The sequence below is a fragment of the Oncorhynchus keta genome, chromosome 19 (genome assembly GCF_023373465.1).
Source record: "Oncorhynchus keta strain PuntledgeMale-10-30-2019 chromosome 19, Oket_V2, whole genome shotgun sequence".
Taxonomy (NCBI): Eukaryota; Metazoa; Chordata; class Actinopteri; order Salmoniformes; family Salmonidae; genus Oncorhynchus; species Oncorhynchus keta.
Window position 1 is genome coordinate 84341573 of NC_068439.1, and position 27964 is coordinate 84369536.

General features: G+C 44.9%; 2 protein-coding genes across 15 annotated transcripts in view; one reads left to right on the plus strand and one right to left on the minus strand.

Annotated features, from left to right (window-relative positions):
* LOC118380539 (cerebral cavernous malformations protein 2 homolog) overlaps positions 1-27964 on the plus strand; it is a 90547-nt gene that overhangs the window by 8022 nt on the left and 54561 nt on the right.
* On the minus strand, positions 14467-16208 carry LOC127909569 (uncharacterized). 14 transcript variants are annotated; one of them, XM_052471661.1, is made up of 3 exons: positions 15659-16208; positions 15239-15478; positions 14467-15059 (listed from the first exon to the last, which is right to left on the minus strand). In XM_052471661.1, exons 1-3 carry the CDS (start codon positions 16065-16067, stop codon positions 14518-14520), a joined length of 1191 nt encoding a protein of 396 aa, XP_052327621.1. In that variant the 5' UTR covers positions 16068-16208; the 3' UTR covers positions 14467-14517. The 14 variants fall into 14 exon arrangements, 13 of the variants coding, with proteins under 13 accessions (XP_052327621.1, XP_052327617.1, XP_052327625.1 ...); XM_052471657.1 differs by having other exon boundaries at positions 15239-15538; XM_052471665.1 differs by lacking the exon at positions 15239-15478 and having other exon boundaries at positions 15539-16208.

Below are 27964 nucleotides of genomic sequence, written 5' to 3' on the forward strand. Positions count from 1 at the left end.
TTAGTATGTGTTGTTACATTTAGTATGTGTTGTTACATTTAGTATGTGTTTTGTGTTGTTACATTTAGTATGTGTTGTTACATTTAGTATGTGTTCTGTGTTGTTACATTTAGTATGTGTTGTTACATTTAGTATGTGTTGTTACATTTAGTATGTGTTTTGTGTTGTTACATTTAGTATGTGTTGTTCTGTGTTGTTACATTTAGTATGTGTTGTTACATTTAGTATGTGTTGTTACATTTAGTATGTGTTGTTACATTTAGTATGTGTTGTTACATTTAGTATGTGTTTGTGTTGTTACATTTAGTATGTGTTGTTACATTTAGTATGTGTTGTTACATTTAGTATGTGTTGTTACATTTAGTATGTGTTCTGTGTTGTTACATTTAGTATGTGTTCTGTGTTGTTACATTTAGTATGTGTTGTTACATTTAGTATGTGTTCTGTGTTGTTACATTTAGTATGTTCTGTGTTGTTACATTTAGTATGTGTTCTGTGTTGTTACATTTAGTATGTGTTGTTACATTTAGTATGTGTGTTTGTTACATTTAGTATGTGTTGTTACATTTAGTATGTGTTCTGTGTTGTTACATTTAGTATGTGTTCTGTGTTGTTACATTTAGTATTAGTTTGTTGTTACATTTAGTATGTGTTGTTACATTTAGTATGTGTTGTTACATTTAGTATGTGTTGTTACATTTAGTATTGTTGTTACATTTAGTATGTGTTGTTACATTTAGTATGTGTTCTGTGTTGTTACATTTAGTATGTGTTGTGTGTTGTTACATTTAGTATGTGTTCTGTGTTGTTACATTTAGTATGTGTTGTTACATTTAGTATGTGTTGTTACATTTAGTATGTGTTGTTACATTTAGTATGTGTGTTGTTACATTTAGTATGTGTTCTGTGTTGTTACATTTAGTATGTGTTGTTACATTTAGTATGTGTTGTTACATTTAGTATGTGTTGTTACATTTAGTATGTGTTCTGTGTTGTTACATTTAGTATGTGTTGTTACATTTAGTATGTGTTGTTACATTTAGTATGTGTTCTGTGTTGTTACATTTAGTATGTGTTGTTACATTTAGTATGTGTTGTTACATTTAGTATGTGTTTTGTGTTGTTACATTTAGTATGTGTTGTTACATTTAGTATGTGTTCTGTGTTGTTACATTTAGTATGTGTTGTTACATTTAGTATGTGTTGTTACATTTAGTATGTGTTGTTACATTTAGTATGTGTTGTTACATTTAGTATGTGTTGTTACATTTAGTATGTGTTGTTACATTTAGTATGTGTTGTTACATTTAGTATGTGTTGTTACATTTAGTATGTGTTTTACATTTAGTATGTGTTTTGTGTTGTTTACATTTAGTATGTGTTGTTACATTTAGTATGTGTTGTTACATTTAGTATGTGTTGTTACATTTAGTATGTGTTGTTACATTTAGTATGTGTTATGTGTGTTGTTACATTTAGTATGTGTTCTGTGTTGTTACATTTAGTATGTGTTGTTACATTTAGTATGTGTTGTTACATTTAGTATATGTGTTGTTACATTTAGTATGTGTTGTTACATTTAGTATGTGTTCTGTGTTGTTACATTTAGTATGTGTTGTTACATTTAGTATGTGTTCTGTGTTGTTACATTTAGTATGTGTTCTGTGTTGTTACATTTAGTATGTGTTGTTACATTTAGTATGTGTTGTTACATTTAGTATGTGTTCTGTGTTGTTACATTTAGTATGTGTTACATTTAGTATGTGTTGTTACATTTAGTATGTGTTACATTTAGTATTACATTTAGTATGTGTTCTGTGTTGTTACATTTAGTATGTGTTGTTACATTTAGTATGTGTTATGTGTTGTTACATTTAGTATGTGTTGTTACATTTAGTATGTGTTGTTACATTTAGTATGTGTTGTTACATTTAGTATGTGTTGTTACATTTAGTATGTGTTGTTACATTTAGTATGTGTTGTTACATTTAGTATGTGTTGTGTGTTGTTACATTTAGTATGTGTTTTGTGTTGTTACATTTAGTATGTGTTGTTACATTTAGTATGTGTTGTTACATTTAGTATGTGTTGTTACATTTAGTATGTGTTCTGTGTTGTTACATTTAGTATGTGTTCTGTGTTGTTACATTTAGTATGTGTTCTGTGTTGTTACATTTAGTATGTGTTCTGTGTTGTTACATTTAGTATGTGTTCTGTGTTGTTACATTTAGTATGTGTTCTGTGTTGTTACATTTAGTATGTGTTGTTACATTTAGTATGTGTTCTGTGTTGTTACATTTAGTATGTGTTGTTACATTTAGTATGTGTTCTGTGTTGTTACATTTAGTATGTGTTCTGTGTTGTTACATTTAGTATGTTTACATTTAGTATGTGTTGTACATTTAGTATGTGTTCACATTTTAGTATGTTTTACATTTTGTTGTTACATTTAGTATGTGTTGTTACATTTAGTATGTGTTGTTACATTTAGTATGTGTTGTTACATTTAGTATGTGTTCTGTGTTGTTACATTTAGTATGTGTTGTTACATCTAGTATGTGTTCTGTGTTGTTACATTTAGTATGTGTTCTGTTTTGTTACATTTAGTATGTGTTGTTACATTTAGTATGTGTTTTGTGTTGTTACATTTAGTATGTGTTGTTACATTTAGTATGTGTTGTTACATTTAGTATGTGTTGTTACATTTAGTATGTGTTGTGTGTTGTTACATTTAGTATGTGTTGTTACATTTAGTATGTGTTGTTACATTTAGTATGTGTTGTTACATTTAGTATGTGTTTTGTGTTGTTACATTTAGTATGTGTTGTTACATTTAGTATGTGTTGTTACATTTAGTATGTGTTGTTACATTTAGTATGTGTTCTGTGTTGTTACATTTTAGTATGTGTGTGTTGTTACATGTGTTCTGTGTTGTTACATTTAGTATGTGTTCATTTGTGTTGTTACATTTAGTATGTGTTCTGTGTTGTTACATTTAGTATGTGTTGTTACATTTAGTATGTGTTCTGTGTTGTTACATTTAGTATGTGTTGTTACATTTAGTATGTGTTTTTTGTTACATTTAGTATGTGTTGTTGTTACATTTAGTATGTGTTGTTACATTTAGTATGTGTTGTTACATTTAGTATGTGTTGTTACATTTAGTGTGTTGTTACATTTAGTATGTGTTACATTTAGTATGTGTTGTTACATTTAGTATGTGTTTTGTGTTGTTACATTTAGTATGTGTTGTTACATTTAGTATGTGTTCTGTGTTGTTACATTTAGTATGTGTTGTTACATTTAGTATGTGTTGTTACATTTAGTATGTGTTTTGTGTTGTTACATTTAGTATGTGTTGTTACATTTAGTATGTGTTACATTTAGTATGTGTTGTTACATTTAGTATGTGTTCTGTGTTGTTACATTTAGTATGTTGTTACATTTAGTTGTGTTGTTACATTTAGTATGTGTTGTTACATTTAGTATGTGTTGTTACATTTAGTATGTGTTACATTTGTGTTGTTACATTTAGTATGTGTTCTGTGTTGTTACATTTAGTATGTGTTGTTACATTTAGTATGTGTTGTTACATTTAGTATGTGTTTTGTGTTGTTACATTTAGTATGTGTTGTTACATTTAGTATGTGTTGTTACATTTAGTATGTGTTGTTACATTTAGTATGTGTTGTTACATTTAGTATGTGTTGTGTGTTGTGTTGTTACATTTAGTATGTGTTGTTACATTTAGTATGTGTTGTTACATTTTATGTGTTGTTACATTTAGTATGTGTTGTTACATTTAGTATGTGTTGTTACATTTAGTATGTGTTATGTGTTGTTACATTTAGTATGTGTTGTTACATTTAGTATGTGTTACATTTAGTATGTGTTGTTACATTTGTTGTTACATTTAGTATGTGTTGTTACATTTAGTATGTGTTGTTACATTTAGTATGTGTTGTTACATTTAGTATGTGTTGTTACATTTAGTATGTGTTGTTACATTTAGTATGTTTAGTTACATTTAGTATGTGTTGTTACATTTAGTATGTGTTGTTACATTTAGTATGTGTTGTTACATTTAGTATGTGTTCTGTGTTGTTACATTTAGTATATGTTGTTACATTTAGTATGTGTTGTTACATTTAGTATGTGTTTTGTGTTGTTACATTTAGTATGTGTTGTTACATTTAGTATGTGTTTTGTGTTGTTACATTTAGTATGTGTTGTTACATTTAGTATGTGTTGTTACATTTAGTATGTGTTGTTACATTTAGTATGTGTTCTGTGTTGTTACATTTAGTATGTGTTGTTACATTTAGTATGTGTTGTGTGTTGTTACATTTAGTATGTGTTGTTACATTTAGTATGTGTTACATTTGTGTGTTGTTACATTTAGTATGTGTTGTTACATTTAGTATGTGTTGTTACATTTAGTATGTGTGTTCTGTTTTGTTACATTTAGTATGTGTTGTTACATTTAGTATGTGTTGTTACATTTAGTATGTGTTGTTACATTTAGTATGTGTTCTGTGTTGTTACATTTAGTATGTGTTGTACATTTGTTGTTACATTTAGTATGTGTTGTTACATTTAGTATGTGTTGTTACATTTAGTATGTGTTACATTTGTGTTTTGTTACATTTAGTATGTGTTGTTACATTTAGTATGTGTTGTTACATTTAGTATGTGTTATGTGTTGTTACATTTAGTATGTGTTCTGTTTTGTTACATTTAGTATGTGTTGTTACATTTAGTATGTGTTGTTACATTTAGTATGTGTTGTTACATTTAGTATGTGTTGTGTGTTGTTACATTTAGTATGTGTTTTGTGTTGTTACATTTAGTATGTGTTGTTACATTTAGTATGTGTTGTTACATTTAGTATGTGTTGTTACATTTAGTATGTGTTCTGTGTTGTTACATTTAGTATGTGTTCTGTGTTGTTACATTTAGTATGTGTTCTGTGTTGTTACATTTAGTATGTGTTCTGTGTTGTTACATTTAGTATGTGTTCTGTGTTGTTACATTTAGTATGTGTTCTGTGTTGTTACATTTAGTATGTGTTCTGTGTTGTTACATTTAGTATGGTATTTATTAGTTTGTGGATGTTCCTCATCCATTTCATGTATGTTTTACATTTACATTTACATTTAGTATGTGTTGTTACATTTAGTATGTGTTGTTACATTTAGTATGTGTTGTTACATTTAGTATGTGTTCTGTGTTGTTACATTTAGTATGTGTTCTGTGTTGTTACATTTAGTATGTGTTCTGTGTTGTTACATTTAGTATGTGTTCTGTGTTGTTACATTTAGTATGTGTTGTTACATTTAGTATGTGTTCTGTGTTGTTACATTTAGTATGTGTTGTTACATTTAGTATGTGTTCTGTGTTGTTACATTTAGTATGTGTTGTTACATTTAGTATGTGCTCTGTGTTGTTACATTTAGTATGTTACATTTGTTGTTACATTTAGTATGTGTTGTTACATTTAGTATGTGTTGTTTACATTTAGTATGTGTTGTTACATTTAGTATGTGTTCTGTGTTGTTACATTTAGTATGTGTTCTGTGTTGTTACATTTAGTATGTGTTCTGTGTTGTTACATTTAGTATGTGTTCTGTGTTGTTACATTTAGTATGGTATTTATTAGTTTGTGGATGTTCCTCATCCATTTCATGTATGTTTTACGAATTAGAGTTTTGTATGATATGTGTTAGGAATTTAAATTGGTTGTGGCCTCAACTTCAGTACTACAGGATAGATCCTGAATGTGACGCAGCGGTCTAAGGCACTGCATCTCAACACTACAGACACCCAGGTTCGAATCCAGGCTGTATCACAACTGGCCGTGATAGGGAGTTCCCATAGGGCAGCGCACAATCGGCCCAGCGTCGTCCGGGTTTGGCCGGTGTATGCCGTCATTGTAAATAAGAATTTGTTCTTAACTGAGTTGCCTAGTTAAATAAAAAATACAAAATATAATAATAATAATAATAAACACATTAATATTACTGAATATCCTGGTATGGCACAAGGTCATTATAAAGGTATGCCAATCTGGATATTGCCCAAGTCTACTGTTTCCTGTGATCGCAGTCAGATTTTTAATGGGAAAAGGGTTCTTGGTGTCAACTGTCATTGAGCAGGTCACTCGCAGATGTTCTTCTCTTTCTCTCTCTCATCTGAAAGGAAGGGCTGTCAAGGAGAGGATTGACAGTAGGGGTGTGTTTATAGGTTTGACAGTAGGGGTGTGTTTATAGGGTTGACAGTAGGGGTGTGGTTATAGGGTTGACAGTAGGGGTGTGGTTATAGGGTTGACAGTAGGGGTGTGGTTATAGGGTTGACAGTAGGGGTGTGTTTATAGGTTTGACAGTAGGGGTGTGTTTATAGGGTTGACAGTAGGGGTGTGGTTATAGTGTCAGCTGTCAAGGAGAGGGTTGACAGTAGGGGTGTGGTTATAGTGTCAGCTGTCAAGGAGAGGGTTGACAGTAGGGGTGTGGTTATAGTGTCAGCTGTCAAGGAGAAGGATGGACAGTAGGGGTGTGGTTATAGTGTCAGCTGTCAAGGAGAGGGTTGACAGTAGGGGTGTGGTTATAGTGTCAGCTGTCAAGGAGAGGGTTGACAGTAGGGGTGTGTTTATAGTGTCAGCTGTCAAGGAGAGGGTTGACAGTAGGGGTGTGGTTATAGTGTCAGCTGTCAAGGAGAGGGTTGACAGTAGGGGTGTGGTTATAGTGTCAGCTGTCAAGGAGAAGGATGGACAGTAGGGGTGTGGTTATAGTGTCAGCTGTCAAGGAGAGGGTTGACAGTAGGGGTGTGGTTATAGTGTCAGCTGTCAAGGAGAAGGATGGACAGTAGGGGTGTGGTTATAGTGTCAGCTGTCAAGGAGAGGGTTGACAGTAGGGGTGTGGTTATAGTGTCAGCTGTCAAGGAGAGGGTTGACAGTAGGGGTGTGGTTATAGTGTCAGCTGTCAAGGAGAGGGTTGACAGTAGGGGTGTGGTTATAGTGTCAGCTGTCAAGGAGAGGGTTGACAGTAGGGGTGTGGTTATAGTGTCAGCTGTCAAGGAGAGGGTTGACAGTAGGGGTGTGGTTATAGTGTCAGCTGTCAAGGAGAAGGATGGACAGTAGGGGTGTGGTTATAGTGTCAGCTGTCAAGGAGAGGGTTGACAGTAGGGTTGTTGTTATAGTGTCAGCTGTCAAGGAGAAGGATGGACAGTAGGGGTGTGGTTATAGTGTCAGCTGTCAAGGAGAGGGTTGACAGTAGGGGTGTGTTTATAGCGTCAGCTGTCAAGGAGAAGGATGGACAGTAGGGGAGTGGTTATAGCGTCAGCTGTCAAGGAGAGGGTTGACAGTAGGGGTGTGGTTATAGCGTCAGCTGTCAAGGAGAAGGATGGACAGTAGGGGTGTGGTTATAGCGTCAGCTGTCAAGGAGAAGGATGGACAGTAGGGGTGTGGTTATAGCGTCAGCTGTCGAGGAGAAGGATTGGCAGTAGGGGTGTGTTTATAGGTTTGACAGTAGGGGTGTGTATATAGTGTCAGCTGTCGAGTAGAAGGATGGACAGTAGGGGTGTGGTTATAGCGTCAGCTGTCGAGGAGAAGGATTGGCAGTAGGGGTGTGTTTATAGGTTTGACAGTAGGGGTGTGTTTACAGTGTCAGCTGAGTGTCAGCTGAGAAGGATTGGCAGTAGGGGTGTGTTTATAGTGTCAGCTGTCAAGGAGAAGGATTGGCAGTAGGGGTGTGTTTATTGACAGTAGGGGTGTGTTTATAGTGTCAGCTGTCATAGAGAAGGATTGGCAGTAGGGGTGTGTTTATTGACAGTAGGGGTGTGTTTATAGTGTCAGCTGTCATAGAGAAGGATTGGCAGTAGGGGTGTGTTTATAGGTTTGACAGTAGGGGTGTGTTTACTCTCCTTCCAGACCCATATCAAACATGCCCAAACATACCCTCGTAAAACTGACCATCCTTCCAATCCTCGACTTTGGCGATGTCATTTACAAAATAGACTCCAATACCCTACTCAACAAATTGGATGCAGTCCATCACAGTGCCATCCGATGAATCGGGGCTGATGAATCGGGACTGATGAATCGGGGCTGATGAATCGGGGCTGATGAATCGGGGCTGATGAATCGGGGCTGATGAATCGGGACTGATGAATCGGGACTGATGAATCGGGGCTGATGAATCGGGGCTGATGAATCGGGGCTGATGAATCGGGACTGATGAATCGGGGCTGATGAATCGGGACTGATGAATCGGGGCTGATGAATCGGGACTGATGCGAATCAGTGAATCATTCTATCTGTGGTCTGCAGTCTCATTCACAGTAGACACTTGGCAGGCAGAGTTTCATCTTCTGAATCGTTCTCTCTCTGAATCGTTCTCTCTTCTGAATCGTTCTCTCTCTGAATCGTTCTCTCTCTGAATCGTTCTCTCTCTGAATCGTTCTCTCTTCTGAATCGTTCTCTCTCTGAATCGTTCTCTCTTCTGAATCGTTCTCTCTTCTGAATCGTTCTCTCTTCTGAATCGTTCTCTCTCTGAATCGTTCTCTCTCTGAATCGTTCTCTCTTCTGAATCGTTCTCTCTTCTGAATCGTTCTCTCTCTGAATCGTTCTCTCTCTGAATCGTTCTCTCTCTGAATCGTTCTCTCTTCTGAATCGTTCTCTCTCTGAATCGTTCTCTCTTCTGAATCGTTCTCTCTCTGAATCGTTCTCTCTTCTGAATCGTTCTCTCTTCTGAATCGTTCTCTCTCTGAATCGTTCTCTCTCTGAATCGTTCTCTCTTCTGAATCGTTCTCTCTCTGAATCGTTCTCTCTGAATCGTTCTCTCTCTGAATCGTTCTCTCTCTGAATCGTTCTCTCTTCTGAATCGTTCTCTCTTCTGAATCGTTCTCTCTCTGAATCGTTCTCTCTTCTGAATCGTTCTCTCTTCTGAATCGTTCTCTCTCTGTCACTACAAGGAGTCTTATTATTTATATTTAATCAGTTGATGATCCTCACGTGGAACAAGAAAGTGTTTTCGTTTCACTTGAAGGAGTTGTGCACATGTTTCCCTCTCTGGTTGACACACAGACATGGATGTTTCCCCTCTGGTTGACACACAGACATGGATGTTTCCCCCTCTGGTTGACACACAGACATGGATGTTTCCCCCTCTGGTTGACACACAGACATGGATGTTTCCCTCTCTGGTTGACACACAGACATGGATGTTTCCCTCTCTGGTTGACACACAGACATGGATGTTTCCCTCTCTGGTTGACACACAGACATGGATGTTTCCCTCTCTGGTTGACACACAGACATGGATGTTTCCCTCTCTGGTTGACACACAGACATGGATGTTTCCCTCTGTGGTTCAGGCTGCTGGAGGGTGAAGGGAGGAGGGTGGAGGGAGGAGGGTGAAGGGAGGAGGGTGAAGGGAGGAGGGTGGAGGGAGGAGGGTGAAGGGAGGAGGGTGAAGGGAGGAGGGGAGGGTGAAGGGAGGAGGGGGAAGGGAGGAGGGTGAAGGGTGGAGGGAGAAGGGGGAGGGAGGAGGGTGAAGGGAGGAGGGTGAAGGGGGGAGGGTGAAGGGTGGAGGGAGAAGGGGGGAGGGTGAAGGGGGAGGGAGGAGGGAGGAGGGTGAAGGGAGGAGGGTGAAGGGTGAAGGGAGGAGGACTTACATAAACCAGACAGGAAGTTACACTGCTTTCTGTCGTCTGCCCACACTACACTCCAACCGGGAACTTGCCTACCATCTTTTTATCCAGTCTTGTTTCCTCGTTCCTCGCTGTAGCCGTAACTCTCTCGTCCTTTGTGTATTGAGATTAGCGAGGTGGGGGAAAGGTTTAAGCCTGGGAAGGCGTTGTTAGGTGGTGGTCATCATCTGAGTCCACACGAGGGGTATTTCCTGTCCTGTCCTTTTGTTTGATCCTGCCGAACCCAGAGTGTCCTCTATATATTTAGTGTATGCCAGGCTTTTAACTCCGTCGTCATCACCAGACCTCACCGACTCTGATCCTGAAGAAACTTCTAGATGGCCTGCAGATCTTGATTAGGCCTAGTTATGAGCAGTTGGTTTGCTGAATAAAGTTTTTTTTTTAAATTTATTTTTAAAATGTTCTTTGCTGCGCAGGAACAAAAGTCTGTATACCCTGGCATGGTCACAAACCACTGTGCTTGGGAGAGTGGATTGGAGGGTGTTGTTGAAAGTGCCTGTGAAGAAACAGACAGTGCTATGTATTCCACGAGACAGAAACAGTAGTGTCTGATGCTGTCCACTAGATGGTGCTGTTGTATAGATTCAGACTACCTGTCTGGAAAACCGTTGGCCGCATGTTAATGCCAGTTAGTGTTTATTCCCTATGTAAGGGCACTACTTTTGACCAGGACACATAGGGCTTCCCTAGGGCTTCCCATAGGGCTCTGGTCAAAAGTAGTGCCCTTTATAGGGAATAGGGCTGTAGTGTAAAATAGTGCACTATACAGGAATAGGGTGCCATTTGGGAAGCAAGCAGTGTAGCCTTCACAGGTCGGTAGCAGGGTGTTAATACGAGCCAGTAGCAGTGTGTTTATACTGGCCAGTAGCAGGGTGTTTATACTGGCCAGTAGCAGGGTGTTAATACGGGCCAGTAGCAGGGTGTTTATACGGGCCAGTAGCAGGGTGTTTATACGGGCCAGTAGCAGGGTGTTAATACGGGCCAGTAGCAGGGTGTTTATACGGGCCAGTAGCAGGGTGTTTATACGGGCCAGTAGCAGGGTGTTAATACGGGCCAGTAGCAGGGTGTTTATACGGGCCAGTAGCAGGGTGTTTATATGGGCCAGTAGCAGGGTGTTAATACGGGCCAGTAGCAGGGTGTTTATATGGGCCAGTAGCAGGGTGTTTATATGGGCCAGTAGCAGGGTGTTTATATGGGCCAGTAGCAGGGTGTTAATACGGGCCAGTAGCAGGGTGTTAATACGGGCCAGTAGCAGGGTGTTAATATGGGCCAGTAGCAGGGTGTTTATATGGGCCAGTAGCAGGGTGTTAATACGGGCCAGTAGCAGGGTGTTAATACGGGCCAGTAGCAGGGTGTTTATACGGGCCAGTAGCAGGGTGTTAATACGGGCCAGTAGCAGGGTGTTTATACGGGCCAGTAGCAGGGTGTTTATACGGGCCAGTAGCAGGGTGTTAATACGGGCCAGTAGCAGGGTGTTTATATGGGCCAGTAGCAGGGTGTTTATACGGGCCAGTAGCAGGGTGTTTATACGGGCCAGTAGCAGGGTGTTTATATGGGCCAGTAGCAGGGTGTTTATACGGGCCAGTAGCAGGGTGTTTATATGGGCCAGTAGCAGGGTGTTTATATGGGCCAGTAGCAGGGTGTTTATATGGGCCAGTAGCAGGGTGTTTATACGGGCCAGTAGCAGGGTGTTTATACGGGCCAGTAGCAGGGTGTTTATACGGGCCAGTAGCAGGGTGTATTACGGGCCAGCGGGGGTGTATTACGGGCCAGCAGGGGGTTGTTTTACAGGCCAGGGGGGTGTGTATTACGGGCCAGGGGTGTGTGTATTACGGGCCAGGGGGGTGTATTACAGGCCAGGGGGTGTATTACAGGCCAGGGGGTGTGTCTATTACAGGCCAGGGGGGTGTATTACAGGCCAGGGGGGTGTATTACGGGCCAGGGGTGTGTGTATTACTACAGGCCAGGGGTGTGTGTATTACAGGCCAGGGGGTGTGTGTATTACAGGCCAGGGGGGTGTATTACAGGCCAGGGGGGTGTATTACGGGCCAGGGGGTGTGTGTATTACTACAGGCCAGGGGGGTGTGTGTATTACAGGCCAGGGGGTGTGTGTATTACAGGCCGGGGGGTGTATTACAGGCCAGGGGGATGTATTACGGGCCAGCAGGGGGGGTAATAAGGTAACCTCAGTATGCTGCACACATACATTGACGTACAGTTGAAGTATGAAGTTTCCATACACCTTAGCCAAATACATTTAAACTCAGTTTTTCACAATTAATGACATTTAATCCTAGTAAAAATTCCCTGTTTTTTGTCAGTTAGGATCACCACTTTATTTTAAGAATGTGAAATGTTAGAATAATAGTAGTGTGATTTATTTCAGCTTTTATTTATTTCATCACATTCACAGTGGGTCAGAAGTTTACATACACTCAATTAGTATTTGGTAGCATTGCCTTTCAATTGTTTAACTTGGGTCAAACGTTTTGGGTAGCCTTCCACAAGCTTCCCACAATAAGTTGGGTGAATATTGGCCCATTTCTCCTGACAGAGCTGGTGTAACTGAGTCAGGTTTGTAGGCCTCCTTGTTGGCACACGCTTTTTCAGTTCTGCCCACAAATGTTCTATAGGACTGAGGTCAGGGCTTTGTGATGGCCACTCCAATACCTTGACTTTGTTGTCCTTCTGCCATTTTGCCAAAACTTTGGAAGTATGCTTGGGGTCATTGTCCATTTGAAAGACCCATTTGCGACCAAGCTTTAACTTCCTGACTGATGTCTTGAAATGTTGCTTCAATATGTCCACATCATATATCCTCATGAAGCCATCTATTTTGTGAAGTGCACCAGTCCCTCCTGCAGCAAAGCACCCCCACAACATGATGCTACCACCCCGTGCTTCACGGTGGGGTTGGTGTTCTTCTGCTTGCAAGCCTCCCCCTTTTTCATCCAAACATTACGATGGTCATTATGGCCAAACAGTTCTATTTTTGTTTCATCAGACCAGAGGACATTTCTCCAAAAAGTACAATCTTTGTCCCCATGTGCAGTTGCAAACCGTAGTCTGGCTTTTTTATGCCGGTTTTGGAGCAGTGGCTTCTTCCTTGCTGTGCGGCCTTTCAGGTTATGTCAATATAGGACTCGTTTTACTGTGGATATAGATACTTTTGTACCTGTTTCCTCCAGCATCTTCACAAAGTCCTTTGCTGTTGTTCTGGGATTGATCTGCACTTTTCGCACCAAAGTACGTTCATCTCTAGGACAGAATGCGTCTCCTTCCTGAGCGGTATGACGGCTGCGTGGGCCCATTATACTTGTGTACTATTGTTTGTACAGATGAACGCGGTACCTTCAGGTGTTTGGAAATTGCTCCCAAGGATGAACCAGACTTGTGGAGGTCTACAATGTTTTTGTCTGAGGACTTGTTTGATTTCATTTAATTTTCCCATGATGCCAAGAAAAGAGGCACTGAGTTTGAAGGTAGGCCTTGAAATACATCCACAGGTACACCCCCAATTGATTCAAATGATGTCAATTAGTCTATCAGATGCTTCTAAAGCCATGACATAATTTTCTGGAATTTTCCAAGCTTTTTAGAGGTCGACCGATTTAAAGTGCTATGTAAATAGCCTTTAAAACGTCACTCGCTCTGAGACTTGCAGTAGTTGTTCCCCTTGCTCTGAGACTTGGAGTAGTGGTTCCCCTTGCTCTGAGACTTGGAGTAGTGGTTCTCCTTGCTCTGAGACTTGGAGTAGTGATTCCCCTTGCTCTGATACTTGCAGTAGTGGTTCCCTTGCTCTGAGACTTGGAGTAGTGGTTCCCCTTGCTCTGAGACTTGGAGTAGTGGTTCCCCTTGCTCTGAGACTTGGAGTAGTGGTTCCCCTTGCTCTGAGACTTGCAGTAGTTGTTCCCCTTGCTCTGAGACTTGGAGTAGTGGTTCCCCTTGCTCTGAGACTTGGAGTAGTGGTTCCCCTTGCTCTGAGACTTGGAGTAGTGGTTCCCCTTGCTCTGAGACTTGCAGTAGTGGTTCCCCTTGCTCTGAGACTTGGAGTAGTGGTTCCCCTTGCTCTGAGACTTGGAGTAGTGGTTCCCCTTGCTCTGAGACTTGCAGTAGTGGTTCCCCTTGCTCTGAGACTTGGAGTAGTGGTTCCCCTTGCTCTGAGACTTGGAGTAGTGGTTCCCCTTGCTCTGGAAGGGCCGCGGCTTTTGTGGAGCGATGGGTGCTTGATGCTTCAAGGTGACAGTTGTCGATGTGTTCCTGGTTCGAGCCCAGGTAGTGGTGAGGAGAGGGACGGAAGCTATACTGTTACACTGGCAATACTAATGTGCCTATAAGAACATCCAATAGTCAATGAAATACAAATGGTATAGAGAGAAATAGTCCTATAATTCCTTATAATAACTACAACCTAAAACTTCTTACCTGGGAATATTGAAGACTCGTGTTAAAAGGAACCACCAGCTTTCATATGTTCTCATGTTCTGAGCAAGGAACTGAAACGTTAGTTTTCTTACATGGCACATATTGCACTTCTACTTTCTTCTCCAACACTTTGTTTTTGCATTATTTAAACCAAATTGAACACGTTTCATTATTTATTTGAGACTAAATCAATTGAATGTATGATATATAGTTGTAATTGTCATTTATTACGTGTGTGTGTGTGTGTGTGTGTGTGTGTGTGTGTGTGTGTGTGTGTGTGTGTGTGTGTGTGTGTGTGTGTGTGTGTGTGTGTGTGTGTGTGTGTGTGTGTGTGTGTGTGTGTGTGTGTGTGTGTGTGTGTGTGTGAGTGAGTGAATTGGCTGATTTTTAATCGGTATCGGCTTTTTGGGTACTGTAGCCTACCCATGCTAAAATCATAGTCGGTCGACCTCTACTCCTAATCCCAACACTACTGTAGCCTACCCATACTAAAATCATAGTCGGTCGACCTCTACTCCTAATCCCAACACTACTGTAGCCTACCCATACTAAAATCATGGTCGGTCGACCTCTACTCCTAATCCCAACACTACTGTAGCCTACCCATACTAAAATCATAGTCGGTCGACCTCTACTCCTAATCCCAACACTACTGTAGCCTACCCATACTAAAATCATGGTCGGTCGACCTCTACTCCTAATCCCAACACTACTGTAGCCTACCCATACTAAAATCATAGTCGGTCGACCTCTACTCCTAATCCCAACACTACTGTAGCCTACCCATACTAAAATCATAGTCGGTCGACCTCTAATCCTAATCCCAACACTACTGTAGCCTACCCATACTAAAATCATAGTCGGTCGACCTCTAATCCTAATCCCAACACTACTGTAGCCTACCCATACTAAAATCATAGTCGGTCGACCTCTACCCTAATCCCAACACTACTGTAGCCTACCCATACTAAAATCATGGTCGGTCGACCTCTACTCCTAATCCCAACACTACTGTAGCCTACCCATACTAAAATCATAGTCGGTCGACCTCTACTCCTAATCCCAACACTACTGTAGCCTACCCATACTAAAATCATGGTCGGTCGACCTCTACTCCTAATCCCAACACTACTGTAGCCTACCCATACTAAAATCATGGTCGGTCGACCTCTACTCCTAATCCCAACACTACTGTAGCCTACCCATACTAAAATCATGGTCGGTCGACCTCTACTCCTAATCCCAACACTACTGTAGCCTACCCATACTAAAATCATGGTCGGTCGACCTCTACTCCTAATCCCAACACTACTGTAGCCTACCCATACTAAAATCATAGTCGGTCGACCTCTACTCCTAATCCCAACACTACTGTAGCCTACCCATACTAAAATCATAGTCGGTCGACCTCTAATCCTAATCCCAACACTACTGTAGCCTACCCATACTAAAATCATAGTCGGTCGACCTCTAATCCTAATCCCAACACTACTGTAGCCTACCCATACTAAAATCATAGTCGGTCGACCTCTACTCCTAATCCCAACACTACTGTAGCCTACCCATACTAAAATCATGGTCGGTCGACCTCTACTCCTAATCCCAACACTACTGTAGCCTACCCATACTAAAATCATAGTCGGTCGACCTCTACTCCTAATCCCAACACTACTGTAGCCTACCCATACTAAAATCATAGTCGGTCGACCTCTACTCCTAATCCCAACACTACTGTAGCCTACCCATACTAAAATCATAGTCGGTCGACCTCTACTCCTAATCCCAACACTACTGTAGCCTACCCATACTAAAATCATAGTCGGTCGACCTCTACTCCTAATCCCAACACTACTGTAGCCTACCCATACTAAAATCATGGTCGGTCGACCTCTACTCCTAATCCCAACACTACTGTAGCCTACCCATACTAAAATCATAGTCGGTCGACCTCTACTCCTAATCCCAACACTACTGTACCCATTCTGTCAAGGCGAGCAGTTTAGTCTTCTTCTTTTTGTACGCACACACACCTTCGATAAACGAGGCCCCTGGTCGGGGTCACCCGTAGTAGCTGTGGACAGTGTGGTGTTTGATTACCCATGTCTCATGCAGTGTTAATACGCCTGTCTTCTAGTCTACTAGGCTTACTGGTGAGATGAGAGACGTGTTAAATAATGCACGAGCCCCAGCTAGTCTTGTAGCGGAGCGGAGGATCGTGTGTCAGATTGTTGCTGACAGAAAACGACTTGTGTGAAGGAGTTCAGGACTTGTGCATTCACGAAGATTTTAAAAGTTACTCAAACGGTCGACTTGTGCAGCACGTGCCATCACAGGAAGTTGGCGGTTGATACACTTCCTCTTCTTGTGTCTCAGCATAGAGAAGCAGAAACACTCCCTTTCCTCTGGAGAAAGACACACACAAACACGTACTGTGTGTGTCAGTCAGTCTTCACGTACCAACTGTTACACGTAAGCAGCAGGCTTTACACCCAGGGACCAGGCTATCAGTCAGACACCCCCCAGGGACCAGGCTATCAGTCAGACACCTCCCAGGGACCCGGCTATCAGTCAGACACCCCCCAGGGACCCGGCTATCAGTCAGACACCTCCCAGGGACCAGGCTATCAGTCAGACACCCCCCAGGGACCAGGCTATCAGTCAGACACCCCCCAGGGACCAGGCTATCAGTCAGACACCCCCAGGGACCAGGCTATCAGTCAGACACCCTCCCAGGGACCAGGCTATCAGTCAGACACCTCCCAGGGACCAGGCTATCAGTCAGACACCCCCCAGGGACCAGGCTATCAGTCAGACACCCCCAGGGACCAGGCTATCAGTCAGACACCCCCAGGGACCAGGCTATCAGTCAGACACCCCCAGGGACCAGGCTATCAGTCAGACACCTCCCAGGGACCAGGCTATCAGTCAGACACCCCCCAGGGACCAGGCTATCAGTCAGACACCCCCCAGGGACCAGGCTATCAGTCAGACACCCCCAGGGACCAGGCTATCAGTCAGACACCCCCCAGGGACCAGGCTATCAGTCAGACACCCCCCAGGGACCAGGCTATCAGTCAGACACCCCCCAGGGACCAGGCTATCAGTCAGACACCCCCCAGGGACCAGGCTATCAGTCAGACACTTACCAGGCTATCAGTCGGACACCGCCCAGGCTATCAGTCAGACACCTCCCAGGCTATCAGTCAGACACCACCCAGGGACCAGGCTATCAGTCAGACACTTACCAGGCTATCAGTCGGACACCGCCCAGGCTATCAGTCAGACACCTCCCAGGCTATCAGTCAGACACCACCCAGGGACCAGGCTATGAGTCATACACCCCAGGGACCAGGCTATCAGGCAGACCCCCCCCCAGGGACCAGGCAATCAGTCATACACCCCCAGGGACCAGGCTATCAGTCAGACACCTCCCAGGGACCAGGCTATCACTCATACACCCCCAGGGACCTGGCTATCAGTCAGACACCCCCAGGGACCAGGCTATCAGTCAGACACCCCCAGGGACCTGGCTATCAGTCAGACACCCCCAGGGACCTGGCTATCAGTCAGACACCCCCAGGGACCAGGCTATCAGTCAGACACCCCCAGGGACCTGGCTATCAGTCATACACCCCCAGGGACCTGGCTATCAGTCAGACACCCCCAGGAACCAGACTATCAGTCAGACACCCCCAGGGACCAGGCTATCAGTCATACACCCCCAGGGACCAGGCAATCAGTCAGACACCCCCAGGGACCTGGCTATCAGTCATACACCCCCAGGGACCTGGCTATCAGTCAGACACCCCCAGGAACCAGACTATCAGTCATACACCCCCAGGGACCAGGCTATCAGTCATACACCCCCAGGAACCAGGCTATCAGTCAGACACCCCCCAGGGACCAGGCTATCAGTCAGACACCCCCCTCCAGGAACCAGGCTATCAGTCAGACACCTCCCAGGGACCAGACTATCAGTCAGACACCTCCCATGGACCAGGCTATCAGTCATACACCCCCAGGGACCAGGCAATCAGTCATACACCCCCAGGGACCAGGCAATCAGTCAGACACCCCCAGGGACCAGGCAATCAGTCAGACACCCCCAGGGACCAGGCTATCAGTCAGACACCCCCAGGGACCCGGCTATCAGTCAGACACCCCCAGGGACCAGGCTATCAGTCAGACACCCCCAGGGACCAGGCTATCAGTCATACACCCCCCAGGGACCCGGCTATCAGTCAGACACCCCCAGGGACCAGGCTATCAGTCAGACACCCCCAGGGACCAGGCTATCAGTCATACACCCCCAGGGACCCGGCTATCAGTCAGACACCCCCAGGGACCAGGCTATCAGTCAGACACCCCCAGGGACCAGGCTATCAGTCAGACACCTCCCAGGGACCTGGCTATCAGTCAGACACCCCCAGGGACCAGGCTATCAGGCAGACACCCCCAGGGACCAGGCTATCAGGCAGACACCCCCAGGGACCAGGCTATCAGGCAGACACCCCCAGGGACCAGGCTATCAGTCAGACACTTACCAGGCTATCAGTCAGACACTGCCCAGGCTATCAGTCAGACACCTCCCAGGCTATCAGTCAGACACCACCCAGGGACCAGGCTATCAGTCAGACACCCCCAGGGACCAGGCTATCAGTCAGACACCTCCCAGGCTATCAGTCAGACACCGCCCAGGGACCTGGCTATCAGTCAGACACCACCCAGGGACCAGGCTATCAGTCAGACACCCCCAGGGACCAGGCTATCAGTCAGACACCCCCAGGGACCAGACTATCAGTCAGACATCTCCCAGACTATCAGACAGACACCACCCAGGGACCAGGCTATCAGTCAGACACCCCCAGGGACCAGGCTATCAGTCAGACACCCCCAGGGACCAGGCTATCAGTCAGACACCCCCAGGGACCAGGCTATCAGTCAGACACCCCCAGGGACCAGACTATCAGTCAGACACTGCCCAGGGACCAGGCTATCAGGCAGACACCCCCAGGGACCAGGCTATCAGGCAGACACCCCCGGGACCAGGCTATCAGTCAGACACCCCCAGGGACCAGGCTATCAGGCAGACACCCCCAGGGACCAGGCTATCAGGCAGACACCCCCAGGGACCAGGCTATCAGTCGGACACCGCCCAGGCTATCAGTCGGACACCTCCCAGGCTATCAGTCAGACACCACCCAGGCTATCAGTCAGACACCACCCAGGGACCAGGCTATCAGTCAGACACCGCCCAGGGACCAGGCTATCAGTCAGACACCTCCCAGGCTATCAGTCAGACACCGCCCAGGGACTAGACTATCTCTGTCAGACACCGCTCAGTGACTAGACTATCTCTGTCAGACACCGCTCAGTGACTAGACTATCTCTGTCAGACACCGCTCGGTGACTAGACTATCCCTGTCAGACACCGCTCGGTGACTAGACTATCTCTGTCAGACACCGCTCGGTGACTAGACTATCTCTGTCAGACACCGCTCAGTGACTAGACTATCTCTGTCAGACACCGCTCAGTGACTAGACTATCTCTGTCAGACACCGCTCGGTGACTAGACTATCTCTGTCAGACACCGCTCGGTGACTAGACTATCTCTGTCAGACACCGCTCAGTGACTAGACTATCTCTGTCAGACACCGCTCAGTGACTAGACTATCTCTGTCAGACACCGCTCAGTGACTAGACTATCTCTGTCAGACACCGCTCAGTGACTAGACTATCTCTGTCAGACACCGCTCGGTGACTAGACTATCCCTGTCAGACACCGCTCGGTGACTAGACTATCCCTGTCAGACACCGCTCAGTGACTAGACTATCTCTGTCAGACACCGCTCGGTGACTAGACTATCCCTGTCAGACACCGCTCAGTGACTAGACTATCTCTGTCAGACACCGCTCGGTGACTAGACTATCCCTGTCAGACACCGCTCAGTGACTAGACTACCTCTGTCAGACACCGCTCGGTGACTAGACTATCCCTGTCAGACACCGCTCGGTGACTAGACTATCCCTGTCAGACACCGCTCAGTGACTAGACTATCCCTGTCAGACACCGCTCGGTGACTAGACTATCTCTGTCAGACACCACCCAGTAAGTGCCTCAAACAGACACAGACAACAGGCAGAGACACAAACAACAGCTCCTCTTTCATTGAGAGCTAAATGGAGACTGAGGTAGGAATACATGTCTACGCTGGGAAAAGTTAGTTTCCTTTTTTTTAAATTAATTTTTTTATTATTCGTTGTCTGATCTGTCGTCATGGGTGACGTTGTCAACGCTCTAATGGAACTCTTCATTTTGCTGCTTCTCTTGCTGTTGTATCTGGTGGTGTTTTAGCAGTGCTCTTCAGCAGTGCTAACCTGAACAGGAACTCCACATTGAGTTAACATGTGTTCAACTTTTTTACATTTGGAGAAAGCAGAAGGAAGATGTGGATGTTTTTATTTTATTTTATATACCTAATCAATATCTGTGGTTTGTAACTCAGAACTATGTTCCGGCCAAGTAAGTAAGTGTGTGTGTGTGTGTGTGTGAGTGTGAGTGTGAGTGTGAGTGTGTGTGTGTGTGTGTGTGTGTGTGTGTGTGTGTGTGTGTGTGTGTGTGTGTGTGTGTGTGTACAACAACAGGTTTTTATGTAATGTTCACAGCCGCGTCGTATTAAACCACATAGCTAATGTCCTGCTTGGGGTAGTGTTTTATTTTAGCGCTGAAATGCTGATGGTGAATATGCTGGGAACCTGCAATATTGCGTAACGTGGGCTGCTACCAGAGATAGTAAGGCTTTGTCCCAAATGGCATCCCCCAGGACTCTGGGTAGTGCACTGTATAGGGTTCCATAGGGCTCTGGTCTAAAGTAGTGCATTATATATATAGGGGTTAGGGTTCCATAGGGCTCTGGTCTAAAGTAGTGCATTATATATATAGGGGTTAGGGTTCCATAGGGCTCTGCTCTAAAGTAGTGCATTATATATATAGGGAATAGGGTGCCGTAGGGCTCTGGTCTAAAGTAGTGCATTATATATATAGGGGTTAGGGTTCCATAGGGCTCTGCTCTAAAGTAGTGCATTATATATATAGGGAATAGGGTGCCGTAGGGCTCTGCTCTAAAGTAGTGCATTATATATATAGGGGTTAGGGTTCCATAGGGCTCTGGTCTAAAGTAGTGCATTATATATATAGGAAATAGGGTGCCGTAGGGCTCTGCTCTAAAGTAGTGCACTGTATAGGGTTCCATAGGGCTCTGATCTAAAGTAGTGCACTATATATATAACAGAACTCATATGGCAGGCGAAAACCTGAGAAGAATCCAACCAGGAAGTGGGAAATCTGAGGTTTGTAGTTTTTCAAAGCTTGGCCTATCGAAAACACAGTGTCTATGGGGTCAAATTGCACTTCCTAACGCTTCCACTAGATGTCAACCGTCTTTAGAAACTTGTTTGAGGCTTCTCCTGTAAAGGAGGGGCTCGTAAGGGCTCTTTGAGTCAGTGGTCTGGCAGAGAGCCACGAGCCCGTGATGTGCGGTCACGAGAGAGTTAGCTCCCGTTCCATTGCTTTTCTACAGACAAAGGAATTATCCGGTTGGAACATTATTGAAGATTTATGTTAACATCCTAAGGATTGATTCTATACTTCGTTTGACATGTTTCTATGGACTGTAACAGAACTTTTGGACTTTGTCTGGACCTAGTGCTCGTGCCTCATGAAGATGGATTACTGGGCTGAACGCGCTAACAACAAGGAGGAATTTGGACATAAATTATGGACTTTACCGAACAAATCAAACATTTATTGTTAAACTGGGATTCCTGGGAGTGCATTCTGATGAAGCTCATCAAAGGTAAGTGAATATTTACAATGATATTTCTGACTTCTGTTGACGCCAACACGGCGGATATCTCCTTGGCTTGATTTGTCATCTGAGCGCCGTACTCAGATTATTGCATGGTGTGCTTTTTCCGTAACGTCTTTTTGAAATCTGACACAGCGGTTGCATTAAGGAGAAGTCTATCTTTAATTCTGTGAATAACACTTGTATCTTTTATCAATGTTAATTATGAGTATTTCTGGAAATTGATGTGACTGCAAAACATGACTGAACGTAACGTACCAATGTAAACTGAGATTTTTGGATATAAATATGCACTTTATCGAACAAAACATACATGTATTGTGTAACATGATGTCCTATGAGTGTCGTCTGATGAAGATAATCAAAGGTTAGTGATTAAGTTTATCTATAATTCTGCTTTTTGTGACTCCTATCTTTGGCTGGAAAAATGGCTGTGTGTGTTTTTGTGACTTGGCTCTGACCTATGTTGTGCTTTTGTTGTAAAGCCTTTTTGAAAATGGACACGATGGGTAGATTAACAAGAAGTTTATCTTTCATTTGGTATATTGCACTTGTTAATGTGTAAAAGTTAAATATTTCTAAAAATATATTTTTAAGTTAAATAGTTAGTGTCCAGTCTACTAGAGTGGATGGAGACCATCCTTTTACGTATATAATTTGACTATTAATATCAAACAAATCAGGTAAATACGTATTTTTCTCACACAATGGTCAGCCATGCTAGTACAGCGCCATGCTAGTACAGCGCCATGCTAGTACAGCGCCATGCTAGTACAGCGCCCCTGGAGGACATTAGGGTTAAGTGCTCAAGGGTACATTGACAGTAAACACGGGGGCAGCAGAACGGACACGGCCACAGTAAACCACAGTAAACACGGGGGCAGCAGAACAGACAAGGCCACAGTAAACACGGGGGCAGCAGAACAGACAAGTCCACAGTAAACCACAGTAAACACGGGGGCAGCAGAACAGACAAGGCCACAGTAAACACGGGGGCAGCAGAACAGACAAGGCCACAGTAAACCACAGTAAACACAGGGGCAGCAGAACAGACAAGGCCAGATTAAACACAGGGGCAGCAGAACAGACAAGGCCAGATTAAACACAGGGGCAGCAGAACAGACAAGGCCACAGTAAACACAGGGGCAGCAGAACAGACAAGGCCACAGTAAACACAGGGGCAGCAGAACAGACAAGGCCACAGTAAACACAGGGGCAGCAGAACAGACAAGGCCACATTAAACACAGGGGCAGCAGAACAGACAAGGCCACAGTAAACACAGGGGCAGCAGAACAGACAAGGCCAGATTAAACACAGGGGCAGCAGAACAGACACGGCCACAGTAAACCACAGTAAACACGGGGCAGCAGAACAGACAAGGCCACAGTAAACCACAGTAAACACAGGGGCAGCAGAACAGACAAGGCCAGATTAAACACAGGGGCAGCAGAACAGACAAGGCCACAGTAAACACAGGGGCAGCAGAACAGACAAGGCCACAGTAAACACAGGGGCAGCAGAACAGACAAGGCCACAGTAAACACAGGGGCAGCAGAACAGACAAGGCCACAGTAAACACAGGGGCAGCAGAACAGACAAGGCCACAGTAAACACAGGGGCAGCAGAACAGACAAGGCCACAGTAAACACAGGGGCAGCAGAACCGACAAGGCCACAGTAAACACAGGGCAGCAGAACAGACAAGGCCAGAGTAAACACGGGGGCAGCAGAACAGACAGGGCCAGATTAAACACAGGGGCAGCAGAACAGACAAGGCCACAGTAAACACAGGGGCAGCAGAACAGACAACGCCACAGTAAACACAGGGGCAGCAGAACAGACAAGGCCACAGTAAACACAGGGGCAGCAGAACAGACACGGCCAGAGTAAACACGGGGGCAGCAGAACAGACAAGTCCACAGTAAACACGGGGCAGCAGAACAGACAAGTCCACAGTAAACCACAGTAAACACGGGGCAGCAGAACAGACAAGGCCACAGTAAACACGGAGGCAGCAGAACAGACAAGGCCACAGTAAACCACAGTAAACACAGGGGCAGCAGAACAGACAAGGCCAGATTAAACACAGGGGCAGCAGAACAGACAAGGCCAGATTAAACACAGGGGCAGCAGAACAGACAAGGCCACAGTAAACACAGGGGCAGCAGAACAGACAAGGCCACAGTAAACACAGGGGCAGCAGAACAGACAAGGCCACAGTAAACACAGGGGCAGCAGAACAGACAAGGCCACAGTAAACACAGGGGCAGCAGAACAGACAAGGCCACAGTAAACACAGGGGCAGCAGAACAGACAAGGCCAGATTAAACACAGGGGCAGCAGAACAGACACGGCCACAGTAAACCACAGTAAACACGGGGCAGCAGAACAGACAAGGCCACAGTAAACCACAGTAAACACAGGGGCAGCAGAACAGACAAGGCCAGATTAAACACAGGGGCAGCAGAACAGACAAAGCCACAGTAAACACGGGGACAGCAGAACAGACAAGGCCACAGTAAACACAGGGGCAGCAGAACAGACAAGGCCACAGTAAACACAGGGGCAGCAGAACAGACAAGGCCACAGTAAACACAGGGGCAGCAGAACAGACAAGGCCACAGTAAACACAGGGGCAGCAGAACAGACAAGGCCACAGTAAACACAGGGGCAGCAGAACAGACAAGGCCACAGTAAACACAGGGGCAGCAGAACAGACAAGGCCAGAGTAAACACGGGGCAGCAGAACAGACAGGGCCAGATTAAACACAGGGGCAGCAGAACAGACAAGGCCACAGTAAACACAGGGGCAGCAGAACAGACAAGGCCAGAGTAAACACGGGGGCAGCAGAACAGACAGGGCCAGATTAAACACAGGGGCAGCAGAACAGACAAGGCCACAGTAAACACAGGGGCAGCAGAACAGACAAGGCCACAGTAAACACAGGGGCAGCAGAACAGACAAGGCCACAGTAAACACAGGGGCAGCAGAACAGACAAGGCCACAGTAAACACAGGGGCAGCAGAACAGACAAGGCCACAGTAAACACAGGGGCAGCAGAACAGACAAGGCCAGAGTAAACACGGGGGCAGCAGAACAGACAGGGCCAGATTAAACACAGGGGCAGCAGAACAGACAAGGCCACAGTAAACACAGGGGCAGCAGAACAGACAACGCCACAGTAAACACAGGGGCAGCAGAACAGACAAGGCCACAGTAAACACAGGGGCAGCAGAACAGACAAGGCCAGAGTAAACACGGGGCAGCAGAACAGACAGGGCCAGATTAAACACAGGGGCAGCAGAACAGACAACGCCACAGTAAACACAGGGGCAGCAGAACAGACAAGGCCACAGTAAACCACAGTAAACACGGGGGCAGCAGAACAGACAAGGCGTGGGAACAGCATGAGTAGATCTATGCCTAGTCCACTTTGTAACTCTGCAGGCTTCACAAACTGCTGAATTAATGTTCCATTTTGACGAAGGCAATTTGTGTAGTTGGAAGGATTTGGGATTCTCTAATAAATACCATGAGACCTTTACCAATACGGAAGTGTTGGCTTAGCCTGATATGGATGTGTTGGCTTAGCCTGATATGGATGTGTTGGCTTAGCCTGATATGGATGTGTTGGCTTAGCCTGATATGGATGTGTTGGCTTAGCCTGATACGGATGTGTTGGCTTAGCCCGATATGGAGGTGTTGGCTTAGCCTGATATGGATGTGTTGGCTTAGCCCGATATGGAGGTGTTGGCTTAGCCCGACACGGATGTGTTGGCTTAGCCCGATATGGAGGTGTTGGCTTAGCCTGATACGGATGTGTTGGCTTAGCCTGATACGGATGTGTTGGCTTAGCCTGATACGGATGTGTTGGCTTAGCCTGATATGGATGTGTTGGCTTAGCCTGATACGGATGTGTTGGCTTAGCCTGATATGGATGTGTTGGCTTAGCCTGATATGGATGAGTTGGCTTAGCCTGATATGGATGTGTTGGCTTAGCCTGATATGGATGTGTTGGCTTAGCCTGATATGGATGTGTTGGCTTAGCCTGATATGGATGTGTTGGCTTAGCCTGATATGGATGTGTTGGCTTAGCCTGATATGGATGTGTTGGCTTAGCCTGATACGGATGTGTTGGCTTAGCCCGATATGGATGTGTTGGCTTAGCCTGATACGGATGTGTTGGCTTAGCCAGATATGGATGTGTTGGCTTAGCCTGATACGGATGTGTTGGCTTAGCCTGATATGGATGTGTTGGCTTAGCCTGATATGGATGTGTTGGCTTAGCCTGATATGGATGTGTTGGCTTAGCCCGATATGGATGTGTTGGCTTAGCCTGTTACGGATGTGTTGGCTTAGCCTGATATGGATGTGTTGGCTTAGCCTGATATGGATGTGTTGGCTTAGCCCGATATGGATGTGTTGGCTTAGCCTGATATGGATGTGTTGGCTTAGCCTGATACGGATGTGTTGGCTTAGCCTGATAATGATGTGTTGGCTTAGCCTGATATGGATGTGTTGGCTTAGCCTGATATGGATGTGTTGGCTTAGCCCGATATGGATGTGTTGGCTTAGCCTGATATGGATGTGTTGGCTTAGCCTGATACGGATGTGTTGGCTTAGCCTGATATGGATGTGTTGGCTTAGCCTGATATGGATGTGTTGGCTTAGCCTGATATGGATGTGTAGGCTTAGCCTGATATGGATGTGTTGGCTTAGCCCGATATGGATGTGTTGGCTTAGCCCGATACGGATGTGTAGGCTTGGCCTGATATGGATGTGTTGGCTTAGCCTGATATGGATGTGTAGGCTTAGCCTGATATGGATGTGTTGGCTTAGCCTGATATGGAGGTGTTGGCTTAGCCCGACACGGATGTGTTGGCTTAGCCCGACACGGATGTGTTGGCTTAGCCTGATATGGATGTGTTGGCTTAGCCTGATATGGATGTGTTGGCTTAGCCTGTTACGGATGTGTTGGCTTAGCCTGATATGGATGTGTTGGCTTAGCCTGATATGGATGTGTTGGCTTAGCCTGTTACGGATGTGTTGGCTTAGCCTGATATGGATGTGTTGGCTTAGCCTGATATGGATGTGTTGGCTTAGCCTGATATGGAGGTGTTGGCTTAGCCCGATATGGATGTGTTGGCTTAGCCCGATACGGATGTGTTGGCTTAGCCTGATATGGATGTGTTGGCTTAGCCTGATACGGATGTGTTGGCTTAGCCTGATATGGATGTGTTGGCTTAGCCTGATATGGATGTGTTGGCTTAGCCCGATATGGATGTGTTGGCTTAGCCCGATACGGATGTGTTGGCTTAGCCTGATACGGATGTGTTGGCTTAGCCTGATATGGATGTGTTGGCTTAGCCCGATATGGAGGTGTTGGCTTAGCCTGATATGGATGTGTTGGCTTAGCCCGATATGGAGGTGTTGGCTTAGCCCGATACGGATGTGTTGGCTTAGCCCGATATGGAGGTGTTGGCTTAGCCTGATACGGATGTGTTGGCTTAGCCTGATATGGATGTGTTGGCTTAGCCTGATACGGATGTGTTGGCTTAGCCTGATATGGATGTGTTGGCTTAGCCTGATATGGATGAGTTGGCTTAGCCTGATATGGATGTGTTGGCTTAGCCTGATATGGATGTGTTGGCTTAGCCTGATATGGATGTGTTGGCTTAGCCTGATATGGATGTGTTGGCTTAGCCTGATATGGATGTGTTGGCTTAGCCTGATATGGATGTGTTGGCTTAGCCTGATACGGATGTGTTGGCTTAGTCCGATATGGATGTGTTGGCTTGGAGCCTAATACGGATGTGTTAGCTTAGCCAGATATGGATGTGTTGGCTTAGCCTGATATGGATGTGTTGGCTTAGCCTGATATGGATGTGTTGGCTTAGCCTGATATGGATGTGTTGGCTTAGCCTGATATGGATGTGTTGACACGGGCTTAGCCCGATATGGATG

Excerpts from the sequence above, each read along its gene's own strand:
- LOC127909569 (XM_052471652.1), bottom strand. The coding sequence starts at position 16,067 with ATGATTTTAGTATGGGTAGGCTACAGTAGTGTTGGGATTAGGAGTAGA. Across the intron at positions 15,060-15,238 it reads TGTTGGGATTAGGAGTAGAG|GTCGACCGACTATGATTTTA; the intron begins GTCGACCGACCA and ends ATTAGGGTAGAG.